The following is a 17757-nucleotide window of genomic DNA, read 5'->3' as shown; positions in this document are numbered from 1 at the left end:
CAAACAACATAAATTATGTAAGGTTGACGTATTTATTATCAGCTTCACCACATATATACTGTACAAAAGTATAATTGCCATGAATACATAAAAAAAACAATTCTCTTCCAGCTTCTCAAACCACTCCTCTCTATTCAGTCCAACAAAACTTCCCAGCCTCCTTGCTCCCCCCTCCTCCTCCCTGCTTCACTCTCCAGAGAGCACAGAAACCTCTTGGAGATGCTGTCTCACCACCTCATCGAGCACCTTGCTCACACCTTTACAGGCTGTCATGGCGGCTTCGATCAGAGTCTCTAAGTGGTCCTGGTGTAGTCTGGCGTCCATCTGCAGCAGAGCTATCTGTCCGCCGCGGGGCAGCAGCGCTAAGGCCAGAGAGCTAACTCCTCCGCTCTCCTCCGCGTAGCAAAGGTCAGCCAGCGGTGTCTCATCCACAAACCCAACCGTACAGGCGCACACGTAGTCCCTCATGGGGATGCCTGCGTCAATCACTGCCAGGGTGGCGGCGTTCACGCACACGCTGTAGTTCCCGCCGTCAGACTGCAGAATCTGAGCAGAAAAGATTTTTTTTCAGCACAAAAAATGAAATCTTCATATTAGTGTTTCTCCCAGTATGTCCCCTAAAAGGTGGTGTCAGCCATTCTAGAAAATGCTTGTTGTCTAAATCACTTATTTTCAATGTCAGTGAAAATCTCTTCATGATCCGCTACCTGTCTGTACTGTGAAAAAATATCCAGTGTTAATACACAGCCGAGCCTCTGTAAACAAGCACATTGTTAGCTACAGTGGGCCCCCTTTGTTTACATACCTTTTGATTACATACCACTTTACACAGAGTCGACACTGACACACAATTGTTTTTTTCAGCGCACATACAGTACAGACAGATAGCGGATAGTGAGGAGATATTCACTGATTTTGCCAAAAAACGTGATTTCGACAACAAGCATTCTCCAGAAACGGTGACTCCACCTTTAATCCTGCTCTCTCCCTGCTAGACAATCACTAACCTTGACATAGATGTCTATCTGAGAGCGCGGGTAGAGCTGCGTCATCACTGCCGCTTCAAACGTCTGCTTGAGGTGGAGGCTCATCTCGGTGGACTTGCGGTCCCCGTGCGGCCTCCTCTTCCTCTCGGCTGTGCTGAACGTGGCCATGCTGTACTGGCAGTTGATCACAGCGCTGTCGTGACGAGCCCGGCCGCGTGAACCTCGCATCTGGGGGGTGGCAAACACATCATTTACACATCTTAAAAACATATCCATCAATTAAGATCATATTTGCCTTTCCTAAATAACGTTCGAGAAAATTTAGATTTTTACCCACATTTTGCCATATTGATATATAGGTACGTGGCCAGTTTCTTTTTTTAGGAACACCTGTAAGATCTAATGCACCACTCCGTCGTTGATTCTACAATTACAAGGGTATCTATAATAAATCAACCGGTATATGTATAAAATTGAAGATGTATTGTAGAGGTGGTGTTGTACTGGACTGCATTTGACTGAGGGGTGGTCCTGATATTTGGCCCACATTTAAAAACCTGAGGGATTAAAAATATTACATACACCTGTCGAACATGCAGTATAACACCACTTGGACCTCAGTTATAAACAGTGTGTTTGACATTTAAAGAAAAACTGTCTATTATTAGCTTAATATAAGGCAGAGCTGATAGCTGGAGTGCATTATTAGATTGTGTAAGTGTAGCTAATAACGTGGGCAGAGCATTTAAATAATATTGTGGAATACATTTTGATATTGGTTATGATGGAATTTCTATACATCACTATGCATTTGTATAACTAATTTGATAACCCAAATTATGATGGGCTTGATAAGACATTTTGTAGATTAAATAAACACTTGATTGATTTGCTAGCTCAGTATTTTTTATCAAATCAAAAGTATTGATTGATTTAGAAAACTTAAGTTAGTATTTTAATATCACCTAATTAAAAAAACACTAGATTATCATTTCATCCTAATAAACCTTTAATTTGTACTCTGATTCAGCATTATGATCAGTGTTGTTGTTCATGTTTGAAATATACGTACTGGACTGGACTGTCCAACAATGACATGCGTTCACTTTGATTGACACCTCAGGATAAACACAGATGCACGTGCATATAACAAACCCTTTAATTAAAGCTGGAGAAGGGTGCCCTATTTTACACATTTAATGAAGGCTTGCGGAGATGCTGTTCTCCAGCAAATAATTCATGCTGCTGGTGTTACTCGCTCGTCGTCCAGCCTTGACTTACTTCATGTGGCCCGTACACCACCGCCAGAGCTTTGGTGTTTCCCTGCTCAAGATACGCGGAGCCGTCGGCCTGAGCGAACACACCCATGCGGGCCTGAAACTTCCGTAGCTCGGTGGCTTTTCTTCCATCCAGGCGGTATCCCTGGTCCGACAATAGCTCCATGCCCGCCATGTTTCCGCAAAACTTCGAATGAACAACGACGCAATGCCCCACGTGTCTGACGCTGCACTACATTACCCACAAGCCCAGTCGCTAGAGGGACAACGGCAAGGCGGAAGCCACAATAAAGTGCTACTTTGTAAAATATTATTTAAAAATAAGGAAATGTGTGCAGTTTTTGGACGCATGTTATTATTTATGCATAATGTAAATTTTACTTGGTCCTCCTTTGAACCTTACTCTTCATTATTCTTTTTTATATTCATTAAAGTATAATATATTATCTATGTCATTCACACATTTGACACCATAGATAGTAGTATATCTTTGACACATTGAACTTCATGCTACCCGTATGTATACATTTCTTATGTTTCTGTTGTGCAAAGATACATGGGGTATCTTCATAATAATGAAAACTAAACAAAAAAATACTAATTTGACCTTTTTTATTCCTGCTTACTAGATTCATTCATAAATAAGTTTTAAATAACGGTTTAGAAAGTTGGATACATTTCCACTACAACTGTTTTCATTGAGCCAGGATTTTATTTTCTTTGTGTTGGTAATAAATGAGAGAACAATGCAATGTAGTGCTGTGACTATTTGTAGTGATGAAATTGAGAAGTTGGTTTTGGTTGGTATTCAAAGTATAGACCCCTTAGGATCCCTTGGACCACCCATTAGGATCCACATCCATGCAACAGAGAAATCAAACCCTGAGTTTTTCTTTTCTTTTGAACAATTATCTAGTGTGTGGACAACTAAGTCCTGTGTGAGTTAACAGCATGGCACAATAGTCAGTAGTCTCACAAGGCATGGAGAGTTACACAACTTCAACACTTTTAAAAATAAAATTTATTAGCATCTCTAATGTGTATAAATAAAAACATATATGAAACAATGTATATACGTATGATGTAATGAGTAACAATAACGGGGTTACATGTGATACAAAGGAGCAGTCTTTATTTTAGCCAGTGTATGGTGAGGAAAACTGTACCATGAAATCAAGCTTTTCAAATATGCATACCTATAAGTTGCAAATCATCTACATTCTTTGATAAGAATGAATCGGGGTTAATAACAGGGAGAGTGTGGTAAATATGCAGTTTTGCGTTCCTGTCTCTTAAGATCTTTAAACAGCTTTGATTTTAATACATTACAAATTTTGTACTTTGTTTTTCATGATTTCACTAACAATGTTGAGTCACAAAGCCGCAACAATATCCACACGGACTCTCAACTTTACATAATTACACTCAATTAAAAATCCTAAAAAAGGATTTCACCTCATCGCTTTCCATTTACTGAAGTTACGTTTGTTCCACAGACTCATAAGAAAAGGTCTTTATAAGCAGACCTGAAATCTAGGGACAATATGACTATAATGTTAGACACAGCGACAAAAACAAAAAAAATAGGACACCAAATTGCACATGGAACTAACAGATCCAAGAAGGATCATCAAACAAAACAAATCCTTCCTTTTGCATTTGTACTAATGTAACATGATTTGTCGTTTTTCTGCGATGGCTTGCTGTGCCTGGGTCAGAACACCAATACTAACGGTGAACTGATGCTTTTTTAGTGAGAGTCTGATTACTGAGGCTTTCTAGGCAAAAAGCAAAGAAAGGAAAGGAACCTCTCTTTTTGTGTCACCCAATGTTTTTCTATTTGGTCATGCTTTCAACACTCGGTGTGTTCAAATGTCTTACAAAACTGACGGATATGCACATAGGACGAAATTGCTAGCTGTGAAAGCTGGCCTTAACAATAGCCAATGTGATGTGGACTCGTAACAGATCATTTAATGTACACTGCTAAGAGTCTACAACCCACACTAGTGAGTGTCAAACTGCCATAGAGAAATCAGTTACAATGTGTGGACGATTATTGGCCATTGTCTTAGTTTTTCCTCATAAATTGAAAAAATATCACATTTCAAAAAGGGGATAACAACATCCAAGACTAACTGCTTCAAAGTTTAAAAAAAAGAAAGAAAATCAGTGGGTAGGTACAAAAAAAAAAGAAAAAAAAAAGTGGTGTCTGCTTTAATACGCAGGTGTACGTGACAGTGAGAGGTTATCGGCACCCAAGGACCATGGCGACCTCATTCAGCCTTATGGAATGAAGGGACTATGTAGTAGATCTGAAAAACGATGGTCTCTGCTCCATCCCAAGTCTTTAGGAGAGTGCAAAGATCCCCCTTTATTTCCCTGATATATCCATGTCATTGCATCCTAAAACTCTGCAAACTCCTTTGCGCATTTTTCCGTTACAGAAACGCGGATTTCCTCCTCCTCATAGTCGTCGAAGTTGCTGGTGTCCCCAGGGCCTCTGCACTTTGGTATGAACGGGGCTTCCACCTGCAAAGACAAAAGGAGCGATGCATATTTTAGTGTGCTGGATTAATTTTTATATGTCTACACTGCCAATCACACATGACAGAAAAAAAAGCAAAGGCAATTATTTCTCTGAGGAAAGACAGACAATGTTCCACTGTCAAAACACGCAGAGAAACTGGCGGGAACAGATGATGCTCAAAGAAACTAAATTCTGACAGCATGAGGTTGTCGGTATGTTTTAAAGGGAGGGTTTGTCTGATGGCCATTGGGTGATACGCTCTCAACTCCACACATGCTCAACATTTTCAGTTACTTTCAAAAAAAGACAATCGGGCCTACTTCTGAGTTTTCCAGGCAAGAGTTGGGTTAAAGTTTGTTTACATACCAGTTTACAGAGCCTAGGTTGTTTATTAACACTAGATATTTTTTCCAGTGCAAACAAAATATGGAGCAGATTGTGAGGAGGTTTTCGACAACAAGTGATTTGTCAACAAGTATTCTCCAGAATTGCTTACCCCACCTTTAAATACCCATTTTAACAAGTATCCTGTCAGGTGTTTAATCCCACCTTCAAGTGTTGCCATTCGAAATAGCTGTAAACACTGGGTCAATTGGAGCACACCCCAGCCTAAAAACGGTATCAAAGGTCATAGATTTTGTTTAGCACATGCCAGTTTACTTAAAAGGAGAACCTGTTGGCTTTGTTTTTCACACTTCAATAATTCAAATTAACCACACAGGTAGAGTATTACCGGCTGTTTAGCCACAATGTAAAGTTGAGTTCTGTGTGCACTCTATTACAGTGCTCATGTTTTTAAGGGTAGCACCAGGTGCAGAGCAATGTCCTCCTCCCTTCAAATTTGTATTTACTAAACATGTAGCGTGTTAAACTGTCAGAGAAAAGACAATGAAGGTGGAAAGATACAGGGAGATATGACTTCAGCTGGAATTCAGAAACATACAGGGACTTTTGTGTGCAGGCTGATATAAGGGAGTACATTCAATCTGGTTTGGTCATGTTTTTCACTACCAAGCCATAAATTAGAGAATCTTAAAAAAAGAAAGACAAGGTAGCTTATAGCAAAAAACTATAGAAATAAATAAATAGCTCTGCATTTTATACCATCGATACATGAAGTCTGGGCAAAATGTCTAGTTTGATTAATCCAAAAACTTCATTTTATCATTGTAATTCTGCAATATGGCAAGTGACACTGGTAGCTCCCTCCAGCAGTGGAGGTTGGTGATCTATTTCTAAGTTGAAGAAAAAATGTATTGGCCGGTTGTGAAATAAAACAAAAAATAAAGCTGCGAGTAATGATCATCACATGGGAACATCAAATACAACTGTTGAACATCCTCAGGTAACATTACAGAAATAATACAGTATAACATTAATCTGTTGTAGCACTGTTGACATCTTATCGCAAGCGAAAAAAAGGAAAAAATAATCAATATCTAATGAAGTCGTTTTTTTTTTAAATCGGGTTTACTGTGTTTGGTGTCACTACAAACTGTGAGTGTTGTCTTGCCTTTCTCTCATAGATCGCGATCCAGTCTGTTGTGGCAAACCATTTGTGGCCCTTGATGTCGTTGACTCCGTTCTTCAGGTTGCCGTAACGTTTGGTCAGATCCACCTGCAGCAGGTTTCTCAACAGATCCTTCAAGTCAGAGCTGAAGTGGGAGGGGAACCGTACCTGAGGAGAAAAAGAAGAAATAATGTTTTCAATCATCTCAAACTACAAGTAGAAAGCACATCCCCACTTGATTTCCCTCCAGTAGAAAATATCAAAAACCCCAACACCTGCTCACCTTCCCAGACACGATCTTCTCATAGATCTGAATTGGTTGATCTGCAAAGAATGGAGGATAGCCAGCTGCCATTTCATAGACCAGGACTCCGAGGGCCCACCAGTCCACAGCTTTGTTGTAGCCCTAAAAAAAAAGGTTCAATCAAATAGATAACAGAGGAAAAATAACTTAAAAGATGGAAGTGGAGGGGGCGCCTTTAGCTCAGTTGGTAGGGCGTCCCAGCAGCGGACCCGGGTTCGATTCCAGCCCGCGGTCGTTCTCTGTATGTCACTCCCCTCTCTGCCCCATTTCAACTCTGTCTCTACACTATCAATAAATTATATATTTTTTTTATAATGGAAATTCATGCTCGACTTCGACCGGCATATTTACAATTAAGAATTCCTCTTCCAGCTGATGTATAACTGGACCAAATGTTAACATTGAGCAAGGAAACTTATTTATTTCAACAAACATGCTGTGCATTAAAATGATAACCACCAACAACCTTGCGAGTGACATTTCTAGTCAGATTAGATAATCCATGTATGATACACTATTTTGTTCTAATTTAGCGCTCAACAATAGCCGCTAACGCCGCTATGATGACCAGCTACACAGATGCGGTAATATTTATTTATTTATTTATTTATTATTATTCTTCCGGACAATTACACACAATACATAATTTTCTCATTGCATATTCATACATATTACTTTGTGTTATCGTCCGAAGGGAAGCAGGAGAAGCCAAAGGCTTATCGGGTCCCGCCCCCACTGCCATAAGATTCAGATACACAGATACACAGCTACTACAGTTAGATTTTTTTTTTTTTCTTTTTTTTAAGAAGAATCATTCTAAAACACAGATAATTTTAGGTCTCCATTTTCCTCTCTGCCTGTGACAATGCAGATATGGCCTTGTCCATTTCTTCTCTAGTAGCCTAAACACATCTGCAAAAGTATTCAAAACAATATCATGGGTACTTCCTTGTAATTGAAATCGTCAGTAGAAAATAAACCGGTACCAAAGGCGAGACGGTAACATATAGTGGAAAAAGTAACCATAGTGAGTTTTTTTTAGTTGATAAAAAAGTGAGTTGTGACTTGAGAAGTGACTTGAATTAGCTTTACATTGTTTCTTTCAAACCCGTTTTAAGATGAGCTCGAAATCCTTAACATTACTTAATGTTTACCCAGTAATCTAGTGGGGGAACAAAAAGTACGCAACCAAAAAAAATAAATCGCTCCAAATCCATATGAACTCCATACTTTGCTGAGAATGATTTCCGGTGCCAGGTACTCCGGTGTCCCACACAACGTCCAGGTCCTGCCTTTTACCCGCTTGGCAAATCCAAAGTCTGTCACCTGGGAGTGAGGAGCACAAATACCATGTATGGGCAATGTGTGGACTTATGAAAAGGAACAGGTTTGAGTCTTCATTCGCTGCGTTCTGACTCACCTGAATGTAGCCGTGGTGGTCAATGAGAAGGTTCTCAGGTTTCAGATCTCTGTATATGAGATCTAGTGAATGGAGGTACTCAAATGTCAGCACTATCTGGGCGGCATAGAAGCGTGCGTGTGGTTCACTGCAGAGTTGGGAGGAAATAAGCAAGAAAAAAAAAAAGCTATCTTAAGAACTGATCAATGGATGTTATATCACACAGCAGCACGAGATACCGAGTGTATTAATATGTCAAGTGTCGTTGACAGGTGCAGTAAATGACTCACCTGAACCTTCCAATTCGTCTTAGGTGTGAGAACATCTCTCCTCCGGGAACGTACTCCATCACCATGTACAAATTGGAGTTGTCCTAGGAAAAGTATAAGTATAATGATACCATGCTCAACACTGAAGGAATTTGAGTAAGTGAATGAAAACTTAATTTTTTTAAATGACACTGTACCTTAAACGCAAAATCAAGTCTGACGAGAAAGGGGAAGCTCACGGCCTGTAATATCCTCTTCTCATTTAATGTATGTTCTATTTGCTTAAGTTTCACCACCTGACAGATAAAAAAAGAGATAAGATGAACTTGTCCGGCAAATCTCACTTACACAAGCATCAGAGATAGCAGGCTTTTCGTTATTATTTTCTTTATTTTACTTGTGTCCCCTGAAGGCAATGTAATGCAAAAAGTTTTGATTGTCATACACAGTCTTTTGTAATAGATCTTACTGACCACGTCAACACTATTATTTATTTGAAAATGCTACACAAGGCTCAATACATGCTTTTTACTGACCTTCTGCTTGTCCAGTATTTTCATGGCAAAGTGTTGCTCTGTTCCTTTGTGTTTCACCAGCATGACTCTTCCAAATGAGCCGGTACCCAGGGTCTTTAATCTTTCAAAGTCATCTAGGCACGTTGTGCTCTGTGAAAGTAACAACGTGTTAGCTTTTCTTTTCTATTCTTTTTTCTGTGCATGCAGCTCCCACAAAACATTGGAGTTCCAAGTTTACACAATTCTTACCTGTGGTGGGGATTCCCATTTCCGTAAGAAGTCTTCTTTGGCTTTGGCTAGAAACTCTTTTACTAAAAACAAAAAGAGCACAAACAAAAACAGTTAGCATGTGACTATTTACGCGAGACAGGAACTGGATTACTGGCAGAAGAACAATTTTAGATTTTAGATTAAACTGCCGAAAAGACCAAATGCTATCAAACTAGACGAGGAAGGGGGAAAACTTGGGAATTGGAAATTAAAACTAATGGAGAAGAAGGTGGGCAATGTCAACTCTCATCTGGATATCAATTAAATTGGATGATACAAATATCTCGTACTTTGTTCGAGAGTTAAAAAACCAAACACACAAACACAAGACAACAACATCCAAGACAGGCAGACTAGTGATGCATGCCAAGACACTCAGTCAGTATGTTTGTTTCAGTTGTTTAGTAGCCTTAAATCAAGAGGGAGGGGAAAGCACAACACCTAGAATTACAAGGGATTCTTTTTTTTTCAGAGCATCTTGTGCATCACCTATTACAGTTTGGGGGAAGGCTATTAAACACAGTGTTTAAAAATGGTAAGCAGAGACAAACCAATGTATGGGGAATCCAGATTGAGAGAATATGGATAAAGAAAAACACAGATAACAAAAACACGGGACTTATTATCAAGGCACACAATAAAAAGCAAGCAACATCTAGCAACTTGTCACAATGCGAGACCAATGCCGTTCTGCCATTCTGGTCATCTTTTGGGAGGAATGAGCATACCAAAAGTCTCTATTGATCACCAAGGTTTGGCAGGAACAATCACCCACATGGATGGGATGATACGGAAGAGAAGACAGAGAGAAACATAGAGTTCATGTACATAACAACAAGTAGAACACATCAACAAATGTCAACAAGCATATGTAGTGAATAAAAAGCAACAGGAAAAGACAGACAGTTGACGTTCACCTGAGGAATTTGAACAGAGACTGACTGTCGACGTTGGGTATTGAAAGAACAGGTCTACCAACCAAAATGCCGTGTAGCCGAAATTCAGTCGTGCATACTAGGTCAGATTGATAAGATACTGTAATGCTACATACTAGAGAACAAAACATTCTAAACCTGCTGCTGTATGTGACATAACGAGCGCCTTAGTCCAATCACTTCTCTGCTTAGAATAGCTTTAAAATGATGATAACTGCTTTGAGGAAAATTGAGCTGAAACAGTTAGCAGTAGACAGAAAAACTTTCTGAAAATCTATTTTGATAATCGATTAACTCTACGAAATTTGTTTTTTAAAGCCAAAAATATCCTTGATTCATCTTATCAATTTTAAGATTTGCTGCTTTTATTTGTCTCATGAGGTGAGTGACTTTCTTTTTGTAAGCAATTTTGACCTCAAAATTAACCTCACCAACATTTTGTACCTGGAGGGACAACTCATAGCCAGCAGAGTTATGCAACCATTTCTCATAGCCATGCCAGAATCCAGACACTCATAACATGGTTCCGTTATGGTGGTCCGTCCTGCTGCACTACAGTGAGTGTGAAATACAATACGTGGACACAGGGAAATAAAATAGGTATGATGGTTGCAGCTGTTCTAATCTCCAGGCCCAGTGCAAGTGTGGCTGTGTTGGTGCCGTTCCAACCGTTCCTGCTAATAGCAGCTATACAGAAAACACAGATACTGGAGTGTATACGGAACTGTTGGTAACCAGGTCCTGCTGCCAGTGTTGCACTGCAGACGGATCTGCAGCTCAGGGCAAAGGGTCAGCTTAAACAGGTTTAACAGTGAGCACCGGCACAGGAACTAAGGATCATAAGATACACTCAAAAGAAATGCTTGGCAGTACGTGCAGCGCACTTTTGCTGATCTGATCATCTCTGTCCGTCTGAGTGTCGCTGGTAGGGTTGGGCGGCGGTAATACGGTCATATCGTATACCAGGGTATTTAAAAATAGCAACAGTATTCCTTTAATTCTAGTCATGAGAAAAATCTGCTGTATAACGCACATGTTTATGACAAATGCCTTAAGACTGTGTGTGTCCGTGTCCATCAGCAGCACCAATGTCTGTGTTTCAAGATACTATAAAAGTGATGACATAACTCCTCCTAAATGATCTAGGCCTAATTTGAAATATAAAGAACCTGTCAAAAAGGAAGCAAGCGAGTTGAAATTACATTAAGTGATTTTCTTGGTAACCTTTGTTTGGAATGTAGGTTGTATCGAGTTACATTTTGATGTGCTCAAGCTCTGTTCAATCAAAAGGAGTATTTAGCGAAGGTAATGTCATCGTTATTGGTTCTTTGTAATCTTGCTAAATGTAGATTTAGGCGCAAAACTAAAACAAAAAAGGCTAAAATGCATTAGAAGTAGAAATAGGTATTACCCGACAGTTAAACCATATTTGGTTTAAGTTTAAAAAGGTATAACAAATTGGATACCGACCAACCCTAGTCTATCGGTTTGGCATTTTTCACCACGCGAGCCTGGTCTCTTTCACCAGGTCAGTAAATCCCAAGAGGAACGTATTCTTGGCATGGTAAAGTGACGCTACTTTAACAAACTAAGTGTGAAACTGAACACAGATGGTTTTCTGCATGTTTTTAAGATTACAAAACATTTCCACCAAGATTGACAACCCTACCCAACAGGTGTTAGGTTTACAACCAGGCATAGGGGAAACATTATGATTGATCACACTTGATGATGACAAGCTGCACACATCACTGTATATGATGAGCCATGTAACACTGGCCTAGGCCTAGTTAATTACGTCAAACCTTTCAGAGCTTGTAATACCCCTTATCCTCTGACGAAGGTCTGAATTCAAGCCGAGTGTGAGGTGTGAGCCATGGTGGATCTTTACACAGTAAGACAAGAGAGGGGCTCTAAATAAGCCCACAAGGGACACACAATTCAAGTGTGTTTGTGAAAGTGCCTGTGCATATGCTGGGAAGACAGTAGTAGGTCCCCGTTTTATGAATGGAAAGAGAGCATTTGTCATTTCTTCACCATATTTGGTCACGATGCAGTACAGAGGGAACACTTTGTTTATGTAGCCAAGAATAAAAATGTGGCAGTGAAGACCGGGGCAGGAACAATCCCACACTGCCTTCAGGTCAAATGTATTGGCCATTTATAACAATTACTTATGGGTTTTGCGGTTTACTGCTGCAAATGTAAGATCGTCGGTGCAAAGTTGCTGTCTTATTACGGCTCTCTGTGCTGGCTGAGACAGCAGCCAAACATAACAGCGCAGCAACCACATCCTGATTGGTATTCGCCTGAGTTAAGGATAAAACCACGGAGGAGACGATGTTTGAGCCATTATGTAAGGCTCTAGTTAGGGAAGCGACCAACAGTACTCGTCCACGGGGCTAACTGTATGCGTGCACAGGCCCCTCACAGCTACCACCATCAAGAGGCAAATTAAATGACAGGGGCCTTCAGAGGACTAATACCCTCCCCTCACAGCTAAAGTTAGCAGGGGCTAGCTGGCCCTCAAGCTTGATCCACCTTGTGCTCCTGTTGGCAATGCAAACAAGCCCTTTTAACTGTCGAAATTGTCAATATGGAGGGGGAATTTGATCGAAGAGCGTTGCTTTCACGGCTCTGTAATAGGCTTTAACGGGCTGTTAACAGTCGCTGCTCCCCTTCCCCACCCCCTTGCAGCCAAGAAAACCACAACATCCACGGGGTCTTCTAGCTACAAGCTAACTTAGCTAGGCCTTAAGATAATAACACTTGTTTTATTTGCATATACATAAATAAAAAGTGAAATCACACAAATGCTCTCCTGCATAGTCATTTAATGTATCAAGTAAAGGGCGAGTGTTTGCAGCGCTGCTCGGATAACTGTGCGGAGGATGACGGACACGGCCCTCAGCTGCTCTACTGTAGCTGGCAGTGAGGACAGTTTGAAGTGTTACAGCGGGCTAGCTATCTACGTTGTGGAGGCTCGGTGAGTGTCAAACGCCCGAACACAACATTAAAAACAACAAAACAACGTCTCGTACTTACCGCTCTCTAGCTCGTTGCCCTTCTTGGCGGTGGCAGCGTTCCCCATGGCGCGGTGTTAGACACGGCGGTCGCTCCGACTGAGAAGAGATGGCGCTGCTGCTGGCTAGCTAACCTTCCTACAGCTGATATACCGTTTATCCACGAGCTCCTTTTAAAAATAGCTAAACCTAAATCGATATGACTATTTAGTCGGGTCAAACGCACGGAAGTTAAAGTCCGATATATCCCTTCCAGCGGGGGACCCCTCTTTCTTTCTCTCTCTCCCTCTGTCACTCCCTCTCCTTCGCCCCCGTGAAAGATTTCCGCTGCTAGTTCACTGATGTCTGTGTGGTTGACATGAAGCTAGCGGTCACTTCTGTTTTCGGACTATGCTAGGATCCTGCTCCTGCTGCTGCTGCTGCTCTCCCTCTCCCCTCCGCTGCATTCACGGCGGCATGGTTAGGATCCGGATTGGCCAGAGATGAGTGTGTGAAGATACCAAACTTGACTGGGTTCCGCATTTTTATGAAAGGGGGCATCAAGATAGCATGGGATGACATTTGAATATTCTCGTTTGCTGACTTTACTAGTTATAACTTGGGCTGGCATCTTTGTTTGATTTGCACTTTGTTGCCAATCCAGCGGTTCACATGAGTGTTTGCATGGCGCAAAAACTAGAAGATCATGATGTAACATTCAAGTATCTAGTTCAATAGCTGCACTTTATTTGACTCTGTGCACTGCAGTGCATGTAATTATGTGTTAAAGGCAAGAAGGATTTAGCAGAGAATTAGACTATATTTAAATAGAACTTTAATAGACTAACTTTAATAAAAAATAACTTCAACTCCAAAGTGTAGTGTTTGGATACACCACAAATAACTTTCAACAAAACAAATTAAGTATAAGTAATAAAAAAAATAAAATTACTTATTTAAAAATAAAAGTCCTGCAATTAAAAATGTAGGCTAACTTAAAGGTGCACTATGTAGACTAGCTTTGGGTGTGTCAGAGAAGTGAGCAAGTTCTAAGATATATTCTCACAACTGTATAGAAAATCTTTCCTCACTAGAAAATTGAATCCCAGGAACACTGTTTGAGGTTAGAAAGCTTCCTGAAAAGTTACCAATTCCCTCTTGTTATTGTTGTTGTTTACAACAGCAGGGCCCACAGTTGTGTTTACAAACATAGTCTAGTCTTAGTTTTGGTTCAAGATGACACAACATAATTGAATTTTGATTTATGATGATAGAATCATTCATCATCATCATCTTCAACCTCTTTTCTGGAGTCGGGTAGCGGGGGCAGCAGTTGACGATTGTGTATGGGAGTTTGGGTCATGGTTTGGGTAGGCAGGAAAGGCCCGGATGAGTACTAACTTCCGGGAAGATTTTGGGTATGGATCATAGATAGTATATAAAATGTATGTATGTAATGTAGGTTGGCGCTGCATTTCATTACTTGTTGCACTTCCCCTCGTTCACTTACCCTCAGCCTTGGTATGACGTAATAACAGCATACGTCGCACGGAGGGAACTTGGAGCGCGGAGGGAGACTGGGTGGGGGAGGAGCGGGGGATTCAAATGGAACCCTTTGCCCTTGTAGTCACAATGGACCGTCAGTTACATAGATAGTTCTGAATGCAAATAATACATAATTATAACATTCTTCTTCAGTAGCCTATATTGCATTAAGCCATTTCCATAGCATAACAAACATTGAATTTCGACATGGTAACTCAGATGATCAAGATATTGTTACTTTATTGTTACTTACACTTGTGAATTGTTTGCTCCGACGTATTTTCTTAGTTTCTGTTAGTTTCAACCAAAAACATCTGTTTTAAATAGGCCTATAATTGGCAGCCATCGGTGTTAAAGCAGCAATGTGTAAACTGCAATAAATTCACTGGATTGTTCCTATGGAAATAGGATAGGCTAATTGAGGCGTTTTGGAATATATTTATAGGCTATATATATTTGTCCTGTGGGTGGCCGCGATGTCCCTAAAGGCATACAGTCCACCGGAAAATAAAGGGAGAAGAAGAAGAAGACAAACTGCAATGCACTGTGCGTGATATCCACCTCGGAGTGACCATTTATGTTCACTTGATCACTCAGCCCTCCGAGGGTCTATCTCACGAAGTTCACTTCAGTTTCCAGACAATTGGAACGACACTTATGATGGCGGCGAGGATTCCCCCGAGGGCAAGTGCCAAGGGCAAGTGAACGAGGGCATGTGGAACGGGTATTGAAACGCAGCGATGGATCGACTGGATATTTTTCCTACTCAACCGCCCCACAATGCATTGCGTCTTTTCAAATGACAAGGACGTTTTTTTTTTATTCTTTATTTACAATTCTGCATTTCTTGCACAACACAGGACTGTATGTAAAAATCTAGTTCTATATCTAACCTGTGGAGGGCGGTAATACGCTAAACAGTGTCTAAACGGCCGGAATCTTATAAGAAGAAGAAGAAATTCTTTATAGCTTGAGTTTACTTCAGTGTGATTTGTTGTGTATGGAAAGTAGGGATGGGCATAATTAATTGATGATCGATCATTGATCGTTAAGAATATTGTCAATCACGTGAAATTGTTATGATCATATAGCCGTTGTGTTGCGCAGTGTGAGTTCCGCAGCACAGCGATTAATTTCACTATGTGGCAGCACCAAAGACTGTATGGGCAGCAAATATACATCCTACCAGCAGGGGGAGATACTTAACTAGTAGTAGGAGACAACAGAACAGGCTCAGGCAGCAGCCTGCGAGCTGCCGTAGATGTCAAAATATAAACTTGAGGAAGTCAAGACGAAGTTTGGCATTGGACAGCTTTAGAACCGAAAATAACTAAGTTCATTAAACATTGTGAAACCTCATAAGCGCAAAACCTCAACAAACCGAATTATGTACCACTCACATTGACGCCTACATCCGACCCTGTTTAACGTGTCACGTTAACGCCACTAGAATTAGCAGCTAACTTTAGCGTCTATGCTTTACTACTCCGCCTTCATCAGGGAACTAATTTGCACATTTTGTTTATTTGATGAAGTAACGTTAGGTCCTTTACCACTCAGAGAAACGTGTCGTGCTCTTATGCAGTCTTTGGCAGCATCTTAGGAGGTGCATATGTGTTTAAAGGTATCGTAGCATTGGCTCATTGTTGGCTCATAGCCTCGGGCTTTAACCAGCGCCGCATTTTATTATTATTTTATTTTTAAAAGTTGTCTTAATGGATTGTTGTTTGCCTAGAAGATCTTGGAATAAAGATGTAATTGGGTAAAAACCTCTTGTATAGTCTATGGTAAAAACGCTGTATTTTGGATTTTCTGTTGGCATTTTTTAATATGTAAAAAGATAACGATTAAATCGATAATTGATCGTTAATTTTCCCTATTAATCGATCAATGAAATTTCTTAAAATGCCCATCCCTAACGGAAAGCCATACTAACGTCCTCCCTCCTCAGGGTTTTTCCTGGCTCAGAATGGGCCTTTGGGGGGTCAGTACGCGACCGACTTTTTTTGGAGTCGCGACTATATGCAACAGTAAAGGCAAACGGTTTATGTATTTTAAGAGGGTGTGGGGTTGGGAGAGGGGAGTCTCTCTCGTCTGGCTCATCTGACAGCTGAGTGCTGTCAGATGAGCCAGACGAGCCGCAGTGTGTGGAACACAGCGCTCAGTTCTGGGGCCGTATTCACAAAACATTTTAAGGCTAAGAGTAGGTCCTAACGTGCTGATTTAGGAGTAACTCTCAAAAATAAGGGGCGTTTCACTCCTAATTTTAGGACTCCTAACTTTTTAAGATAAGTTTAATTCACAAAGCATTTTAGCGCTAAAACTAGCTCCTAAATCTATGAAAAGCTAAGAGTCCTCGAGAGGACTCCTAAGTCACTAAGAGTAATTCACAGACAACCATTTGATGGCATTTTGGAGAGATTTAATGATAGTGAGCTTAACAAAAGGTACCTTTAATAACTGTGAGGGTTTAATGATCTTAGTGAAGTTATATTTAGAAAGTATAGACACATTTATATGTATTATATTCATATAATTCATATATATATTTATTAAGTTCCTTTTCCTGCAGTTGCTTTGGGTTTACGATGCGCTGAAAGTTACTGTTGGTGTCACGTTTGGGTTTAATTTCGTACTAGAGTAGGCCTATAGCCTATGTGGCGCTTCGCAGCATCTCCTCCGTTCCACAGGTCCGCTGTCTGTATAGTTGCGCGTCTCGCCTTTTTCCTTCCGCATGCACTTTACGATTTCGCCGGCTGTTGTTTCCAAATTGTGAATTTCCTGGTTTCTCGCTGTCTGACTATTGCTGCATAGTCGCCGTTGAGAGAAATACAGTGAGAGTGCATGGCGTGCAGCTGTTCAATGAGGATATTTGTCCCGATTCAAATCATTGTAAAATGTAAAATGAATAGACCTATGTGGCGCTATTGTAGCCTATAGGTTAATAGTGAACGAAAGTGTGGGAAACCCTGCAGTATCTTGGTTTCATGTTAAATCAGTGTCACTTGTCATTAATTGTATTAAAAACTCTTAACTTTAATACAGCGACACGATATGGATATCTCCCACAGTGTTTCTATCATAAATTCACTCTTAGCTCTCATTCCCTTTCAGCCAATCACTGTGGGCATAGAAGGTATGAACATGACGTCATCCATAGCAACAGGGTCAACCCCGCCCCCTTATCTTAGCTTAGTAGTCCCTCCCATTCCTTA

General features: G+C 40.6%; 2 protein-coding genes across 2 annotated transcripts; both read right to left on the bottom strand.

Moving 5' to 3' along the window:
- Window positions 1-24: 24 nt before the first annotated feature.
- On the bottom strand, window positions 25-2445 carry exosc4 (exosome component 4). The gene is made up of 3 exons (XM_080034708.1): window positions 2268-2445; window positions 1008-1214; window positions 25-546 (listed from the first exon to the last, which is right to left on the bottom strand). The coding sequence occupies exons 1-3, from the start codon at window positions 2436-2438 to the stop codon at window positions 187-189; spliced, it is 738 nt and encodes a 245-aa protein (XP_079890834.1). The 5' UTR covers window positions 2439-2445; the 3' UTR covers window positions 25-186.
- An 821-nt stretch (window positions 2446-3266) lies between these two features.
- Window positions 3267-13382, bottom strand: prkacbb (protein kinase, cAMP-dependent, catalytic, beta b). The gene is made up of 10 exons (XM_080033609.1): window positions 13041-13382; window positions 9040-9101; window positions 8812-8940; window positions 8473-8571; window positions 8297-8379; window positions 8028-8154; window positions 7838-7933; window positions 6587-6709; window positions 6307-6471; window positions 3267-4795 (listed from the first exon to the last, which is right to left on the bottom strand). The coding sequence occupies exons 1-10, from the start codon at window positions 13084-13086 to the stop codon at window positions 4670-4672; spliced, it is 1056 nt and encodes a 351-aa protein (XP_079889735.1). The 5' UTR covers window positions 13087-13382; the 3' UTR covers window positions 3267-4669.
- Window positions 13383-17757: the final 4375 nt, after the last annotated feature.

The sequence above is a fragment of the Ammodytes marinus genome, assembly GCF_949987685.1.
Source record: "Ammodytes marinus genome assembly, chromosome: 9".
NCBI classification, from domain to species: Eukaryota; Metazoa; Chordata; class Actinopteri; order Uranoscopiformes; family Ammodytidae; genus Ammodytes; species Ammodytes marinus.
Note: the sequence above shows the minus strand (reverse complement) of the source record. Positions and strands in the feature narration are given on the sequence as shown.

What these genes read in the sequence shown, in the direction of transcription:
- exosc4 (XM_080034708.1), bottom strand. Translation starts at nt 2,438, where the DNA reads ATGGCGGGCATGGAGCTATTGTCGGACCAGGGATACCGCCTGGATGGA. An exon ending in TGGTGTACGGGCCACATGAA is followed by an intron (nt 1,215 to 2,267) that starts GTAAGTCAAGGC and finishes GCCACCCCCCAG; the next exon opens with ATGCGAGGTTCACGCGGCCG. An exon ending in AGATAGACATCTATGTCAAG is followed by an intron (nt 547 to 1,007) that starts GTTAGTGATTGT and finishes TTTTCTGCTCAG; the next exon opens with ATTCTGCAGTCTGACGGCGG.
- prkacbb (XM_080033609.1), bottom strand. Translation starts at nt 13,086, where the DNA reads ATGGGGAACGCTGCCACCGCCAAGAAGGGCAACGAGCTAGAGAGCG. An exon ending in CGGAAATCATTCTCAGCAAA is followed by an intron (nt 6,710 to 7,837) that starts GTATGGAGTTCA and finishes CTTTTTTTTTAG; the next exon opens with GGCTACAACAAAGCTGTGGA. An exon ending in AGAAGATCGTGTCTGGGAAG is followed by an intron (nt 6,472 to 6,586) that starts GTGAGCAGGTGT and finishes TTTTCTCCTCAG; the next exon opens with GTACGGTTCCCCTCCCACTT.